Source organism: Camelina sativa, chromosome 17, assembly GCF_000633955.1.
Source record: "Camelina sativa cultivar DH55 chromosome 17, Cs, whole genome shotgun sequence".
Taxonomy (NCBI): Eukaryota; Viridiplantae; Streptophyta; class Magnoliopsida; order Brassicales; family Brassicaceae; genus Camelina; species Camelina sativa.
In genome coordinates, this window is record NC_025701.1 from 16,832,031 (window position 1) to 16,850,746 (window position 18,716).

General features: G+C 40.1%; 1 protein-coding gene and 1 long non-coding RNA gene across 2 annotated transcripts; one reads left to right on the top strand and one right to left on the bottom strand.

Moving 5' to 3' along the window:
- Positions 12,726–14,665, bottom strand: LOC104757438. Its single transcript, XR_762429.2, has 2 exons — positions 13,671–14,665; positions 12,726–13,219 (listed from the first exon to the last, which is right to left on the bottom strand). It is a non-coding gene; the product is annotated as an uncharacterized LOC104757438 (long non-coding RNA).
- LOC104757439 (putative glycerol-3-phosphate transporter 3) lies at positions 15,435–17,298 on the top strand. The gene is made up of 2 exons (XM_010480176.1): positions 15,435–15,526; positions 15,626–17,298. The coding sequence occupies exon 2, from the start codon at positions 15,660–15,662 to the stop codon at positions 17,190–17,192; it is 1,533 nt and encodes a 510-aa protein (XP_010478478.1). The 5' UTR covers positions 15,435–15,526; positions 15,626–15,659; the 3' UTR covers positions 17,193–17,298.

An 18,716-nucleotide genomic window follows, 5' to 3' on the forward strand; every position in this document is an offset into this window, starting at 1 on the left:
CAGGGTCCAGTGGTGCCGCCAGTGGTTGGTGGGCAGGTTCCAGTAGTGCCGCCAGGGGTTGGTGGGCAGGTTCCAGAGGTTAAGCCTGCGGCGGGTTTGCAGTCAGGTGTGCAGCCGGGGGCCGAGGCAGTGGATGCTCAGTATGTGCGGATGATGGAGCAGCTGCGGCATGTGGGAGCAGGGTATTTCTCAGGAAGTACCGATCCGAGTGTAGCGGATGAGTGGAGAGAGCGAATGGAGGTTATTTTCCTTTCGCTTAGGTGTCCCGACCGGTACAGGGTGGATCTGGCAGTGTTTTACTTGTCAGGAGATGCTCGTGTGTGGTGGAGGTCGGTGACAGCACGGAGGGTGCAGAGGGGTATGTCTTGGGGAGATTTTGTGGGGGAGTTTAACTCCAAGTATTTTCCTCAGGAGGCTCTTGATCGTATGGAGGCACGGTTCTTGGGTTTGACTCAGGGGAACCGTACAGTGCGGGAGCTGGATGCAGAGTTCAGTCGGCTTGTGGGGTATGCAGGCAGGGCATGGGAGCCAGAGGCGGCTCAGGTGCGGAGGTTTTTGTTGGCTCTGCGGGATGATTTGAGGACTCGGTGCAGAGTGAGGAGCTATGCTACGAGAGCAGAGCTGGTTGAGGTTGCAGCTGGGATAGAGGATGACTTGAGGTCACAGGTGGTTGTGGTCAGTTCTTCGGTGCAGCCACAGCAGTCTCAGCCGCTTTCTGTTCCTAGCAAGGGCGGCAAGCCTGCGCAGGGGCAGAAGAGGAAGTTTGATGTTATGCAGAGATCGAGGCACGGGGGTGCGAAATGCTTTGGGTGTGGTAGTAGGGACCACAAGGTGTCTAGCTGTCCACAGAGAGGTGAGCAGCGGGCAGTGACAGAGCAGCGGGCGGTGACGGAGCCGCGGACAGATACTCGGGTGTGTTACTACTGCAGAGAGACGGGGCATATCAAGCCTCGTTGTCCCAAGTTGCAGCAGAGGGCAGTAGCAGTGTTGCAGGCTGGAGCTCAGCCAGGGGTGCAGCAGGGTGTGCAGCACGGTGTGCAGCCGGTGGGTTGGATTGAGCCGACGACTCAGGTGTACTCGACTCAGGAGCCCGGTGGCACTAGTGCAGGAGCGATCACAGGTATAACCTCTGAGATTCGAACTTAGTCAATTCAATAGTTCAGATTATATTTGTTTTTGCTTGTGGTCAAGTGTTAGGTTCTCAACACATGAGATTTGTGTAGGGACCTTGTTGGTGGGCGGGTTTAAGTCCCATGTTATGTTTGATTCTGGAGCTTCTCATAGCTTCATTACTCCGGAGTGTGCCGTGAGTGCGGGGATCAGAGGGGATTCTGGAGAGCGTTCAGGAGTTGTCAGAGTTGCTGGAGGCAAGTTTCTGAGGGTTATTGGACGAGCTGGAGGAGTTGATATTCAGATCGCAGGAGAGTCGTGGCCAGCGGATTTGCTTATCAGTCCAGTGGAGTTGTATGACGTCATTCTTGGTATGGATTGGTTGCATCGGTATAAGGTGCATTTGGATTGCTATCGGGGTAGAGTGGAGTTTGAGCGTCCAGGAGGGAAGTTGGTTTTTCAGGGTATTAGACCGACTTCGGGGAGTCTCGTGATCTCAGCCGTTCAGGCAGGGAAGATGATCGAGAAGGGCCGTGAGGCCTATCTGGTTACTATATCTATGCCAGAGTCAGTGGGGAAGTCTACGGTTAGCGGTATTCCGGTTGTGGAGGACTTTGAGGATGTGTTCCAGTCATTGCAGGGATTACCACCATCTCGGTCGGATCCTTTTACCATTGAGCTGGAACCGGGGACGATGCCGTTATCCAAGGCTCCTTACAGGATGGCTCCAGCAGAGATGGCAGAGCTGAAGAAGCAGCTGGAGGATTTGTTGGGCAAGGGTTTTATCCGTCCTAGTTGTTCACCGTGGGGAGCTCCGGTGTTGTTTGTTAAGAAGAAGGATGGGAGTTTTCGGTTGTGTATTGACTACCGGGGTTTGAACCGAGTTACTGTGAAGAACAAGTACCCTCTCCCGAGGATTGATGAGTTGTTGGATCAGTTGAGGGGTGCTACTTGGTTCTCCAAGATCGACTTGGCTTCAGGTTATCATCAGATCCCTATTCATGAGGCAGATGTGAGGAAGACAGCCTTCAGGACGAGATATGGGCACTATGAGTTTGTGGTGATGCCGTTTGGGTTGACAAACGCGCCAGCTGCGTTTATGAGATTGATGAACAGCGTGTTCCAGGAGTTTCTGGACGTGTCAGTCATCATTTTCATCGACGACATCCTGGTATATTCTAAGAGTCCTGAGGAGCATGCAGTACATCTGAGAGCAGTGTTGGAGAAGCTGCGGGAGCAGAAGTTGTTTGCTAAGCTGAGTAAGTGCAGTTTCTGGCAGCGTGAGATGGGGTTCTTGGGTCATATTGTTTCAGCTGAGGGAGTTTCAGTGGATCCAGAGAAGATTCAGTCCATCAGGGAGTGGCCGAGGCCGCAGAGTGCCACTGAGATTCGGAGTTTCCTGGGGTTAGCAGGTTACTACAGGAGGTTTGTTCGGGGTTTTGCGAGTATGGCTCAGCCGATGACTAAGCTTACAGGGAAGGATGTCCCGTTTGTGTGGTCACCAGAGTGTGAGGCAAGTTTTGCAAGTCTCAAGCAGATGTTGACTACCACGCCGGTGTTAGCATTGCCTGAGCAGGACGAGCCTTATGTTGTGTATACAGATGCTTCTAGAGTGGGGTTGGGTTGTGTACTTATGCAGCAGGGGAAGGTTATAGCTTATGCTTCGCGGCAGTTGCGGAAGCATGAAGCTAATTATCCTACTCATGATTTGGAGATGGCAGCAGTGATCTTTGCTCTTAAGATTTGGAGATCCTATCTGTATGGTGGGAAGGTACAGGTATTTACAGATCACAAGAGTCTGAAGTACATTTTTACTCAGCCTGAGCTGAATTTGAGGCAGAGGCGTTGGATGGAGTTAGTAGCGGATTATGATTTGGACATAGCTTACCATCCTGGTAAAGCTAATCTGGTTGCAGATGCCTTGAGTCGGAAGCGGGTGGCTTCGGCTCAGGAGCAGGATATGGAGGTGTTGGTAGGTGAGATTAGTGCATTGAGTTTGTGTGCTATCTCACAAGAACCTTTGGGTTTGGAGGCAGTTGATAGAGCAGATTTGTTGAGCAGAGTGAGGTTAGCTCAGGAGAGTGATGAGGGGCTGGTGAATGCCTCTAAGGCTGCGGGTGCAGAGTATCAGGTTTCTGCTAATGGTACTATCCTTGTGCATGGTCGGATCTGTGTGCCCAAGGGTGAGGATTTGAGGCAGGAGATACTGAGAGAGGCTCATTCGAGCAAGTTCTCTATTCATCCAGGGGCGACCAAGATGTACCGTGATCTCAAGCGGTATTATCACTGGGTCGGGATGAAGAAGGACGTAGCTGACTGGGTGGCGAAGTGTGATACTTGCCAGCTGGTGAAGGCGGAGCATCAGGTTCCTGGTGGTTTGTTACAGAGTTTACCCATTCCAGAGTGGAAGTGGGATTTGATCACGATGGACTTCGTGGTAGGTTTACCTGTGTCGAGGACGTTTGATGCTATTTGGGTCATTGTGGACCGTTTGACTAAGTCTGCACATTTTCTGGCCATCAAGAAAACTGATGGAGCAGCGGTTTTGGCCAAGAAGTATGTGAGGGAGATAGTCAGATTGCATGGTGTGCCTGCTAGTATTGTGTCTGATAGAGATTCCAAGTTCACTTCGGTGTTCTGGAGGGCGTTTCAGGCAGAGATGGGCACGAAGGTGCATATGAGTACAGCCTATCATCCTCAGACGGACGGTCAGTCAGAGAGGACGATCCAGATTTTGGAGGATTTATTGAGGATGTGTGTGCTGGATTGGGGTGGTCATTGGGCAGATCACTTGAGCTTGGTGGAGTTTGCTTATAACAACAGCTACCAGGCTAGTATTGGGATGGCTCCTTATGAGGCCCTGTATGGGAGGCCGTGTCGTACACCTTTATGTTGGACTCAGGTGGGGGAGAGGAGCATATTTGGTGCAGATTTTGTTCAGGAGACCTCGGAGAAGATTCGGGTTTTGAGGCTGAACATGAAGGAGGCTCAGGATCGGCAGAAGAGCTATGCTGATAAGAGGAGAAAGGATCTTGAGTTTCAGGTTGGTGATAGAGTGTACCTCAAGATGGCCATGTTGCGGGGTCCGAACAGGTCATTGACAGAGACTAAGTTGAGTCCGAGGTACATGGGTCCGTTCAGAGTGGTTGAGCGGGTGGGACCAGTGGCATATCGGTTGGAGTTGCCTGAGGTTATGCGTGCGTTCCACAAGGTATTTCATGTGTCGATGCTGAGGAAGTGTCTTCACGAGGGTGATCAGTGGTTGGCTAAGATTCCTGAGGATCTTCAGCCTAACATGACTTTAGAGGCAAGACCATTGAGGGTGCTCGAGAGGAGAGTCAAGGAACTTCGGAAGAAGAAGATTCCTTTGATGAGAGTCCTGTGGGACTGTGACGGAGTAGAGGAGCAGACTTGGGAGCCCGAGGCGAGGATGAAGGCAAGGTTTAAGAAGTGGTTTGAGAAGCAGACCGCGACTTGAGTTGTCTAGCCGGGTCCGAGTTGTAGTCCGTGGCTGGAGCGGGTACGGAATATTCCAGCCCATCTCTCTTGATTTTTTTTGGTCGCTTAGGGGTGGTTGGTTGTGCGACTAAGTATCAAGATGAGGTGGTGCTCGGGATGCGGGTTGTTGGCTCCGGTTGTTGTATTTTTGGTTTTTTCTGATGTATTTTCGTTGAGATTGTAACGATTATGACATTTTTGAGATTTATAAGATGAGTTTTTTTTCTTTGTGTTTGACTATTATTGTCATGGGAAAAGAGAAATAGTTCGGGTTCTATTTTTGGAAGTTTCCATAAATAGAAAGTTTCCACAAAAGGAAAGTTTCCAGAATTAGAAAGTTTTCTAGAAAGGAAAGTTTTGTGGAAAGGATGAGGTAGATCTAGTCGGGAGATACTCGTTGGCATCAGTATTTGTTTTGCTCAAGGCCGTGTGGGCCCAACTCACGTGATACCGATAGCTCGATGGACTTTGTGGCCAGAGAGTGGGAGTGGTATGTTGCTTCGGATGACGATCCGAGAGCGCGCTTGAGGGTGACGACCCAAGAGCGGGATATGTGGGGCTCCCTGGATACCGTAGCTGTGAGCCGAGGCTCGGCAGTGAGCCGGTATGTCTCGAGGGTTGCGACCCGAGAGCGGGGGGAGTGTGTGTGAGTGACTTCCTGGATGCCGTAGCTAAAGGCGGTTGGCCTGATAGCGAGCCGGCATGATTCGTTGGTTGCGACCACGAACGGGGGAAGCACTGAGTTGTGAGCAAATAGTGTTATGATGCGAGTATATTGGCTAGAGGGAGACCTCGAGGGTCAGTCGGAGGTGTGCGGGCTGTTGCGACAGTGGCACGGGAAACCTTGGCTGACGGTGTTGGTCCGGTCTAGGGACGTGCGGGCCGTGTTGACGGTGGCACGGAGGTCCTTGGAGGATGGACGGTATTGCGGGATTCGGGGACGAATCCTTATTGGTGGGGGAGAATTGTAACATCCGTGAACCAAAATCCCAGTTTAGGTTCTGCATCGGTCGATGCAAGTTGTGCATCGGTCAATGCAAGGTTGTTCCTGTGCGTTTTTGACTTAAGTAAAACACTGCGTTTTGGGTTAGGGAAAAACCCTTAAGTCGACTTTTTGTTCCATTAGTGTTGTTTGGCCGTTTTTGTGAGAAAACGAAAGAGAGGAAAAGTTCTTGAGAGTTTCTGGAGATTTCTTGGAGTTTTGGTGCGTTCCTGTAGAGATCTGTAGCTGGGATCGTTGTAGGAGCTTCCTAGAGGCTTGTTCTTGCTTGTTTATTGTTCAGATTCGTCTTGGCACAGGTAAGTGCATGACCATGGCTTATCTAAGCTAGAGGAACCTTTAACTTGCCTGTTTGGTGTTGTTAGATGTGTTAGATCGTAGTTAAGGACGTTAGGAAGCTTTCTTGTGGCTTGGGAATGAGTTTCTGTGGTTGTAGGAACGAGATCCGGCGAGAAGCTTCGGGGAAATCACGGTGCTCGACGTTGCGTCGATCGATGCATTGCTTGCGTCGGTCGATGCAAGTGCGAGGACGGCGCGATAAACTTTAGGGTTTTCGTGTTGCGTCGAGCATGCGTCGGTCGATGCAGACTGGGTATTGGTCGATGCAAGTTGCACTTGCATCGGTCGATGCAGCTTCTGCGTCGATCGATGCTTCCTCAGTTGGCATCGGTCGATGCATGTTGGCATCGGTCGATGCTGAGTCCTGGTTCGTTAATCGTTGTGTGTTGATTGTGGTGTGTGGTTATTGTTTACTCTATTGCTTGTGTGTATAGCCCAGTAGATGGGAGGATTGCCTTACTGAGTGTTTATAAAATACTCATGCATTGCAATATGTGTTTGTGGTGCAGGTAAAGGCAAAGTGTGATCGTGGAATCAAGGCGATGAGGAAGGGATGTTCTAGAGGCTTGATTGGTTGCGGTCTAGCTATTGTTAGGTTGCTAGATTAAGTCAACGGAACATTGTAGGATGTTAGTTGTTGGCTATTTCTTTATTTGGATTATGGTATTGGTTATTGTTTTGGATTGTTGGAATTTTATTGGTTTAATGGAAGTTGCTATTTGATTATCCGCGGTTGTTGATTGTTGATAGGATGTTAGTGGGTATGGGACCACTAGTAAATTAAGGTATTAAAAAAAAAACGGGAAGGATTGTTTCAGTTATATAAATGAAAAATTAGCCTTTTATTATTAAAAAATGTGGGCTTCAATAAGGCTTTGTATCACATCTTTGTAATATACCTTTTTGGTTTTGTTATAGAAAAAATGATGGCCTTTTAAAAAAAAAAACTAAAAATATAAACCAGAGTATTCAGAGATGCCACGTGGCAGATAGATAGAACTTCTTAGAGGGTGTAACCTTACTTACAAAGTTTAGTGTGGGATTTTAGTAGCCTCACGTTACAAAACTGTGATTTTTTCGGGCTCATTTTTGCTTTTAATACACTTTAATGTGCAGTTTTGTTTCTAATTTACATTGATCTAGATTGAGGCTAAGTACATCACATTAAAAGATAAGAGCTGAGTACAATTGGTTTTTGTAACGTTTAGATTAAAGCCAAACTTAGTTGCATGCATTTATTTAACCGTATAGTCTAAATAGTCGAATCTATACAAATAAAACCGTGTAGTCAAATTTGCTCTATATACAAATAGAACCGTATAGTCTAAATAGTCGAATATGACGCTATATGGTTGTACGGTACGTCTAACATATATGTACTGTATTTTAGAACATTGCTTAGGATACCTAAAAAACATAGTGTATATCTCGTCAACTCATGATTACGTTTTTTTATAGATACTGCCCCAATAGTTGGATCTTATATACCATTTAATTAGTAAAAATCGACAGACTCATGTAATACACCAATGAAGTTAAAGAAACGAAAACTCATCAGTTTATTATACTCAAAATTATTGAAATACAATAAAATAAATAATTAAAATATATTAAAACTAAACAAAAAAACCCGCTCAACGTGTGACGCGGTAATTTGTTTTTTTTTTTCTGGTTAAATCCATGACGATAAAATTCTTTGGTCCATTAACCATTTACAGCATATTTTCCATTTACAGCCCATTCTCCAATATGATGTTTGTTTAGTCGACGATGTAGTTTTCTCGGCAACTTCAAATTGGCGGTGAGCAACTTTCGATGTTCCGGCGGTTTTCTCATCTGCAACATGAACCTAGGACTGTCATCTTAAAACGTGTCTGTTAACGTGTCTTTTCATATATAATTGGGTTTATATTTGTGCTTCAATAATGTTTTGTATCACATTCTTGTAATATACCATTTTGGGTTTCGTTATATAAATGAAAAATTAGCCTTTTATTATTAAAAAATGTGGACTTCAATAAGGCTTTGTATCACATCTTTGTAATATACCTTTTTGGTTTTGTTATAGAAAAAATGATGGCCTTTTAGAAAAAAAAAAATAAATAAAAACCAAAGTATTCAGAGATGCCACGTGGCAGATAGATAGAACTTCTTAGAGGGTGTAACCTTACTTTATTATATTAGATATTCTTTTTTTTTTAGTTTGCCAATACTATGTTCTGTGTCCAGTTTAAGATTTATGATTCTTATGATTTGTTAAATTTATAATTTTCTATCATTTATATACAAATCAAGATCTTTTTTGAAAGCATACATTTTTTTACCTAGAGATTGTATATAAGGAAGGATTGTAGTATGAACGGGTGTTCATCCAATTGACATAGCATCTGCAAAACAATAAAATTACATTTGATTGCTTAAAATAAGTCCATATTTTTTTACATGAACTCGGTAAGTCACAAAATACTATATTAGTATTTATTTTTTCAGTTTTTATATAGATTTATTTAAGAAATCTTTCTAGGAAATTCTTATTATAGTATGTAGTTGAGCTTTGCATTAACATTAACTAACTTTTGAAACCAGCAAATACAGCAAGGGGTACATAAACTATATAAGTACAATTAATCTTCCATGACTATATTATAATCAGCTGTATGTATTAAATTATATTATTTTCTTATTTTCCAAATATATGATGTTAACCGTCTTTATTAAAATGGCACTATAATTTGGGATGTATATGGAAAAGAAAACAAAAAATCACACATGGCACTAAAATTTTATAACATAAGCACCTTGAAATTTGTTTTTAAGTAATGTTATCTTTAAAAAGTCTATTAAAATTTTCCTTGAAATTTGAGTATTTGAGTGTTAATCTCAATACTTTTAAAATTTTTATAGACTTTAAGTCATGGTCATTTTGAATCTCTAATGAAATATTCAAGGTAACGATGACTCATAGTATAATTCATAGTATAAAAATTTCTAATCCAAGTCTTAAAGTACTGATTAACACTTAAACACCCAAATAGTCATAAACCAAATGACAAAATTTTGGGTTAATGACATTTAAAATAAATTTTACTATTTTCAATTGAACTAGCATAAGTTCAAAATAAAATAAAAAATAAAAAAAAATAACTAAAATATGTTCTGTAACAGTTAGAAATATTTTAAAAAAAACATAATCGAATATAGGTGAAACATATATAAAATAGTACGAATAAATAAGTCAATTAATTTTGTAATATTTTTATTAAAACATATGATATATAGATATACTATATATGAATTATATTTATGTTTATTTCATACGTGAGTTCGTGAATTTATGTTTTCGTCTGGTCCCCTCCCGTTTTCAATCGAAAATACAAACTTTTCTCATTCGGAATGTCTCATATTGGGAATGCTTTCTGTTATGCAACGAAAGTTTGAGAACGGGTGTAGGACATAATGGAACTTGACAAAACGAAAAGAGAGTTACGGCCATATTTATATGTTTCAAACGGATTTTCGTCGCTGTTAGCGGTTATATATCCAATTTGATAGTTCACAAAATTAATAGAATCTAACCAATCATTTATTTGATTTAGTTTGTTACCAATCCAACCGTTATGTTGTTCCAAATTTTAAGATACTGGTAAAATCATTATTATTTTAAATTTTCAAACATTAATAAACCAAACCAAATATCAAATTAAAATCTCAATTAGTATAACTTTGAAATTATATACAAAATTAATTTTGGTTATAAGCATAACCCCGCATGTACGTGCGGGTCCGAACCTAGTATATTTTAGGATACTAACAAAAAAGATTTTGGTAGTTATTTTAGATTTGTTCATTTAGTTTTGGAATATAGATTTTAGAAAAAGGAAAATCATAATATAAAATTATAAATATTGTTTACGCTGATATCTCACAATATATAACCAAATTGAATTTTTATACATATATACAATTTTGAATTTAATTGCTCGATTTTTATAGAAAAATATTTAAATTATTTTCATAAACAAAATAGATGATTTTGTATATTAGGTAACATCAAAATCAGAAATTATTGTTTCCAGATATATCTCAAAATATATAATCAAATGAAATATGTTTACATATAAACAATTTCGAATTTAACTGCCCGAATTCAACCTGTTTGGATACAGGATATACATATCTTTATTCCTATTTGAGTGACATTTCATGTAATAATCTCTTAATCCCTTTTAATAGTATAGATAATCCAATGCTTTTAGTTTTTGAAGCTAACATTGGGAACATATACCATGCTTTGCTTTGCTATATACTCGTATGCATATTAACTATTTAACTTAACTACGATAGTAGTGTAAACTGCTCTCTCTCTTGGTTCGTTCCTTGCTTTCTTCCTTACTTCTTCATCTCTTGCTAGTTTTTGCGCTCCATCTTCTGCTTCGTCTCTTGCTTTTTTTCTTTCCTTTGCATCAACAACCGCTTTCCGCATTACATCCATTGCAACTTTTGATTTTCCCAAAACATCAACCACCATCTCGTCGATCGCATTAAGATTTCGAAGAAAATTTAGGCCTGAATTTCTGTTTCCGTAGAATTTGTAAGCAATATGCAATGTGTTTTGTTGTATTGATGATATTCCCCATATGTGAGATGATCGGATTAGTAACGGTCAAAAATGCTTCATCTGCCAAATCCGAGTTAATGGCTTTCATGTAAGCTGTATAAAAATATTAGCTTTGGAGTTTATCTCCTTAAATAAAGTTTTCATACTAAAAAAGAAAAAAAAAACTTAATAACAAAGTTTGTATTTTTTTCTACTTTTTACTAATAAGAATTTTGGATGCGCTCAATTTGAATAGTTAAAACTTAAAAAGTAGCTGCCAAAAAATGTTTCGTGCGTTTGAATTATGCTTCTCACATAACTAATAACTAATAATCATATACTTTTTTTGTTAAAGGGCTAATAATAATAATAATAATAATCATATACTTATTAAATTTTGTAAAATGATAGTGGGCTTTAAGGGTTTGTAGGTTTTAATTTAATGACTTAATCATTCTAAAATTCAGTGATAGTGTTTAGAATGATTGTATACCTAATTTTGTCCATATTACCGAATATCTAACACCTTTTAAAAGAAAAAAAAAAAAGAAAAAAAATATTGAAAGGAAGCTAGATACAATCACATGTTTCCACCAAGTGTATATGTCAAAAATAATCCAAAAAAGAGGCTGTGAATTCCGCGATTGAAGCATGGGCTACGGTATCGTATCATAATTCATATAATTCATGGATTAAGATAAATGTGATAGTCATAGATAGTCAACAAATACTCCATCAAATGTCCGACAAGAAGAAGAAAAACAAAAACCAAACATCAAATGTTTCAACAAACGTCTAAACAATAAAACTTACATATACAATGCAAACTCTATTGGTCACGTGTTTATATATTAGTTGGGAAACATTTGTTTAACAACCTAAACGATCCAAGTCATCATTTGGAGTTAGTCCGGTTGCAAACTTGCAATACGTTATTGCTTGTGTCTTGGAATTTAGAGCGTTCATTTCGTATTGTTTATATAAACAGATCCCTGAATTATATATAACCAAAAATATTATTTGATTACTCATTTGAAATTATAAAAATAATTATTGCAGGAGCTATTACAGATGTACATACCACACATGCAACGTGAAGAAACAAAAGCAGAGATTGGCAAAAGATCCAAACGTTGTTGTAACAACCTACGAAGGTGTTCATAACCATCCTTGTGAGAAGCTCATGGAGACTCTTAGTCCTCTCCTTAGGCAACTTCAGTTCCTCTCCAGAGTTTCTGATCTGTGATTTGAATGTTAACTACTGGTGTAATTATTTTATTATGCTTTAATCGCTCTATTGAGCCCTCATCTCCCAAGAGATAAAATGTATAGAACAAACTTGAGATCATAGATATTTATGTTTATTCCGATGATTTGTGTTTGCTTTTGTGATTTGTGTCTAACTGACTCCTTGTTGTGAATGGATTGTTTAGTATTAGGTGAACGATCATATTTAGACATTTACTGGACCATTTATAAATTTAGAAAACGTTTGGCGTCATTGTGTGAATGTCAAAACATTTTTTTTGTGTTTGACAGGGCCAATCTGACCAGAGCATTTCGCGCTAAAACTATAAAAGTGAACGGTCAAGTAAAAGCTGTTAAAAAAGTAATACACATGTTTCATTTAGACCGGTCCAACTATGTAATGTAATCAAAGAGCTACATATTTATTTAACAAATATGATATCATTTGCTAAATCACTATAACATTACCGCATGTCCGATAAATAGAAGAAGTAAGGCTACTTTTGTGACATTAACAAGTCTTCCACACACCCATTTCTTAGTTACGTTTATTGACTCCAAAGACATGTGGTCTATTCTTCTATAGCGATGTGAAGTTTGGAGCCATTCGGTTGAGGATTCTTAGTTAAGTCTGGTAGGTATATTGGGTATTTGAGTTTGATATCTCCTCTATCTTCCTCTGATTTGTTTGGTTGGTTAACAGAAACAGAGGCTACTTTTGTGGTACTATATAGTTCTTTCTATCAGATGAGTAGTAGATTCCATAGATAGAGAGTCAAATTAAAAAATCTTATCAAACGAAGAACTGTTTTCACTGACTAACAAGTAAAATATGTAGGGGAAAAAATCGACGTAAGGACCTACCAAGGTGATCACAATCATCCTCTTGAGAAGTTTCTAGCTAGCAAGTTATTTAGTGGTGAACTAGTGATATACTTGAATTAGACAGCATTGTTTAATCGCTCCATGAACCCCATGCAACCCCCAAAAGAGATAAATGTATAGAAACAAATCTGAAATCTCAAACTACAACTCATCTCAAGTCAAGGTTTTAAGAGATTTAGAAAAGTTGCAAATGAAAAAAACATGCATAAGAAAAACTTCACTGCCTTCTTCTTCATCTTCATCTTCACTCTGTTCTTACTCGGGGTAGAGAGTGCGAAGCTTCTTTTTGCTCGAGAAGATTTTACCAGGAGGAGGGCATACCAACACCTCAGTCCAGTCGAGTACCTCAGCAGCTTTTGAAGACTCTGGCTTAGAAGCCTTTGGCACCCTAGGCTTTCGCACCCTAGGCACTCGCACCCTAAGGAGGCTTACGCAAGTGTTCCCCTGGCTTTGGAAACATCTCTTCCACGCTTTCATACATCTCCTTCCTTGCAAGGTACATCAACTCCCTCTCCTCTTTCTCTAACAACAGCTTGTTCACCCTAGAAACAGCAAAAACAAACACCTAAGAAAACAGCAAAAACAAGGAAAAACAGACTGATTGAAAAGGAAACAAACACCTAAGAAAACAAACACCTAAGAGCGATTAATACTACTACCGGGAAACATGCAAAAGCAAAAACCAGATTGATGAAACAGCAAAAACAAGGAAAAACAGACTGATTGAACAAGGAAACAAACACCTAAGAGCGAGATTCAGCAAAATAAGGAAACGAAAACCAAAAACATTCAGCCAGCAACAAAACAGAGCGATTAATACTACTACCGGGAAACAAGCAAAACAGTAACAAACTAACAAGGAAATCGATTCTCAAACGAAATCTAACAGCAACAAACTAACACGCAAAACAGCAAGACCAAGGATTCAGCAAAACAAGCTGAAACTATTCAGCAAAAAAAAGGAAACAAAAATCGATTCAGGGAAAAACTTACCTGTGTGTTGTTGCTGAATCCATGGGTGAGATCGAGTGAAGGAGGCTGTGGTGTGTCTGTGGTGTGTTGTAATGAGAGAAGGAGGCTGTGGTGTGTCTGTATGTGTCTCTGTGACCTATTATATATACAGTGAGTAAAAATACCTAGACTACGGTGACAGTGACCGTGGGATTTGCTAAGTTAAACATGCTGTGACAAATGGGATGCCCTGACCAATGTGGGTTTTGCTAACTTTACCAAGTTGCAGAATGTGGGTATGGGTGGGTTTTGCTAACTTGACCGAGGAGCTGTGTGGGTTTTGCTTTGTTGACCAAGCCTGACCAATGTGGGTGGGTTTTGTGGGTTTTGCTAACTTTACCGAGTTGCAGAATGTGGGTATGGGTGGGTTTTGCTAACTTGACCGAGGAGCTGTGTGGGTTTTGCTTTGTTGACCAAGCCTGACCAATGTGGGTGGGTTTTGTGGGTTTTGCTAACTTTACCGAGTTGCAGAATGTGGGTATGGGTGGGTTTTGCTAACTTGACCGAGGAGCTGTGTGGGTTTTGCTTTGTTGACCAAGCCTGACCAATGTGGGTGGGTTTTGTGGGTTTTGCTAACTTTACCGAGTTGCAGAATGTGGGTATGGGTGGGTTTTGCTAACTTGACCGAGGAGCTGTGTGGGTTTTGCTTTGTTGACCAAGCTGTGACAAATGGGATACTCTGACCAATGAGGGATTTGCTAAGTTAACCATGCTGTGACCAATGGGATGCCCTGACCAATGAGGTTATGTGTGGGTTTTGCTAACCTGACCGAGTTGCAGCTATGGGTACACTGAACAGGTTCGGATCTGCTCTCTGCATAAACTCCAGATCTCAAAGGCCCAGCCTCCTCATCTTCCACGAGTGTCTCCTTCGCTCGTGGGGTTCCCTCTGCCATTCTTCCCGCCGGTGAATTTTTTTTTTTGTCGCTTTCCCCCTCTCTCTCTCTCTTTTTCTCTCTCTACAGGCGGAGACTTTTTTGGTCCTCCACAGGTTAATACCATACACAAGACCTAGGGTTTACATATACTGGACTTATGGGCTTATGTGGCCCATTTAGTTTTTCATTGTTTTCTTTTATGGCCCGGTATATATTTATGCACCGATTAGCAAACAACTAAAACCTTATTTTGCTATAGTTTCGTTATGAAACATAGTAATTTTTATGCATTTTATTCAATAAAAGGATTTAATTATCTTGTGCCCTTATCCCAAAAATTCTTTTCTACATTATCCACCTTAATTCTACATAATAATTCATATATCTACGAATCACAAAAGTCAAAATATATACATTAATATTTCCATGTTTGAATCATTATAATGGCTGAGTAATAAGTAAACCAAAATTTATAAGATAGAGTAGTTGTAGGACTGATTCAACGATTATAATTTAGAACATCTCTTCAACCTATATATATGGTTCCTCTGCTTCCTTTATTCTTGAGTAATTATATAAGTTTTAGGGGGTATATTCCTTTGTACTAACGTATAGTTTCGTTTATCTCAAATAAACCTGAATTCTTGATTTGAATTGTTCTGCCATGGTTAGTTATGGTTTCACCGTATGTGCGTACATGTTGTGAAGTTTAAACTAGAAAAAGTGGGAGGATAGTAAATTGAAGCATATTTAGCCAAAAGTCAAACTCAAACAAATAAAAAAATACAGCAAAGGAGCTTAGAGATTTAAGTAGTTTAAGTTAGTTATTCTCACGTTCTTTAACTATTAAGTAGTGCTTTTTCCCTTCCCAAAGTTTGCCAAGCATTAAGTTGCACAACAAAAAACAGAGAGAAGGGGGAGAAGTAGAGAGATCTTTTCTCTTCTCTTCATATTTCAAAGGTCATTCGAATTTGTGTGTTGAATCTATATATATATATTTGTAAGTGATTCTCGTTTGTTTTTGTCTTTTTGACTTTTGTTGTCTTGATCTCTGTTCAGGTTTTGTTGGTCACGTGAGAAGAAAGCTAAAGACATGGCGTCGTGGACTTCATCTGAGTTCCTCTACGAAGAAGTAAAACCACCGGGTATTCATTTCCTAGAACGTTTCAAGCGTTCAGGCAAACTCTCTTTTAAGCAATACCAAGGGATGGTCTTTGTCTTGACCTTCATCGCTTATATTGCCTTCCACGCAACCCGAAAGCCAAACAGCATCGTCAAAGGAACACTCTCTGAACAACCAACCGGACATTCCAAGGGGGCAAAGAATGGTGGATGGGCTCCTTTCGATGGTCCAGATGGAACAGCGTTGCTTGGACAAATCGATTTGGCTTTCCTCTCTGTTTATGCCGTTGGAATGTTTGTGGCCGGTCATTTGGGTGATCGTTTGGACCTCAGGACGTTTCTAACAATAGGTATGGTCGGGACAGGAGTGTGTACCGCTATGTTTGGATTCGCTTTTTGGGCAAATATCCATAGCTTCTACTACTTCCTTGCGATTCAGACATTAGCAGGGTGGTTTCAGTCTATTGGATGGCCTTGCGTGGTGGCGGTTTTAGGGAACTGGTTTGATAAGAAGAGAAGAGGTGTTATCATGGGTATATGGAGTGCTCATACATCAATTGGGAACATCATAGGGTCTTTAATTGCGACAGGGCTTTTGAAATTTGGTTGGGGATGGTCTTTTGTTGGTCCGGCTCTGCTCATTACGTTTCTTGGCATTGTGGTTTACCTATTCTTGCCTGTGAACCCTCCTGCTGTTGAAGCTGAGAGAGATGGTACTGAAGTTGATTCCACAATGAGACTCGGTGACACCATCACTGAGAGTTTCTTAAGCTCTAGGATGATTAGTACCGGATTCGATAGAAGAGCCGTCGGGTTCTTAGCCGCTTGGAAAATCCCTGGTGTTGCTCCTTTCGCATTCTGTCTCTTCTTCACCAAATTGGTCTCTTACACTTTCCTCTATTGGCTTCCTTTCTACGTAAGCCAGACTGAGATAGGAGGAGAACATTTGTCACAAGAGACATCTGGCAACTTATCGACACTCTTCGATGTTGGAGGCGTTGTTGGAGGAATCTTAGCTGGATATTTCTCTGATCAGCTCGACGGCAGAGCAATTACAGCCGGAGGATTCATCTACTTAACTATCCCAGCTCTGTTTCTCTACAGAATCTACGGTCATGTCTCAATGACAATCAATATCATCCTCATGTTCGTAGCTGGATTATTTGTTAATGGACCTTACGCTCTCATCACAACCGCGGTTGCAGCTGATCTCGGTACTCACAAATCGCTTAAAGGCAATGCAAGGGCTTTAGCTACAGTCACTGCTATTATAGATGGAACAGGGTCAGTTGGTGCAGCGATTGGACCAGTTCTTACAGGTTACATCGCTGCGGTTAGCTGGGATGCTGTGTTTTACATGTTGATGACTGCGGCTTTGATCTCTGGATTGTTGCTCACTACCCTTATTATAGGAGAAGTGAAAACTTTGTTGTATGGATCATCTGAGGAAGATGAAGTTGATGCTGCTTCTGCGTCAAGACCTCCCATTGATGTCCTCATATGAAATTTGTATTCTCTTTTTTTTTGTTTCTATTGTTTTTCAATCTGACTTGTACCCTTACATGACTTTGTTCTTTTGTCATAATTGTATTCTCATTTTAAGGTTTGAATGAAAACAATCTAGCTTCTTGGTTTGTCTGTGTGACGTAAACACAAAAAGGATAACGTTTTGTAGAAGTTATCTATTGTATAGAATAATCTTTGTGAAAACGATAAAGATCTTGGAACCCAAACATGCATAAAAGCCAATTGCAATGCATATTGACATGCATGCAATCTTCTTTTAGTTTGTTTCCATCAAGCTCTTTCATATACTTCTCTCCATCTCATCTATGTTCATATGTTCTATATGATACATGAGCATATACTCTCAAAACGTTGTTTGCTATGAGATTACTGGGTCCGGGCTCTACTTTCTTGATCTCCTCCACCTCACCCGGTGACGCAGAATCTATTCGACCATATTTTGAGTTCCGAGCTAATAGAGTAATAGTATATAAAAAAAAAATAGAGTAATAGAGTGATAGTATATATAGAGTTAACACTTGACATGGAGCTGAACAGGTTAGAGAAACCTAGCTTAGCTGTCTCATCTTTTCAAATGTAGCCTTGGGGCATTATCCAGATATTTCGTATATCTCACGTAAGAGGTTAAGAGAGTATTTCAGAGAGAGTAATCTCGAGTCTTCTCTCTATTATGGTTTCGAAGAATATCTCTGCTTCTTCCTATATGTATCAAATACTATTAATAGTCTTGTAGAATTAGCTCTTTTTGACACTATATCTATCTTGTAACAAACTTGGAGTTGGGACAACTAGAATCTTTCCATCTCAATATGGGAGTACAATCTTAAATGGGCTTTATTCCAAACTCATTCTGGATTATGTTAAAGATTAGACAAGCAAAAATTCCTATCCTCTCTCAAGGCTCCAAACTTGCAACTCTGGTTACTTCGGTTCAATTATTTTGAAATATCTCTCTAATCCAACGATCCCTACAAATATAAAAATGAAACTTTGTGAAAATACTACTAATATATATCATATGATGGATGAGCCATAAAAAGAAAATAAAAATAGTGGGACAAACAAACAAGCAAGATAATGTTGTAATGAAAAACAAAAATAAAAAATGTACAGAGAGATTTGTGATTTGTCTGAATATGATATGTGAACAAATGTTTTTAGTGTACTTCTAGGGACGGTACGGAGACCAAAACCATATCGAAAAATACAAAAAGGACCTCACTGTGTCTAGACGCAAGCGAAGGTTTAAGAAAGGGTAAAACTGGAATTTGAAGTTAAGACCTTATTAATGAGTGCTGATGATCAACCGGACAGGTGCATGTGACCCACTTCCCCTTCCCCCCACCTATTATCTTAGCCCACCGCTCTTATCTTTTGTCTCTTTCTCTTCTTTCTTTCTTTTTCTTTTCTATTTTTTAAGAAAAGTTTTCTAAAGACTTTTTTTAATTTATTTTTTAAGTAATTTTGCTGAATGATACAGTTTTTTGTGTTTAAACTGTAC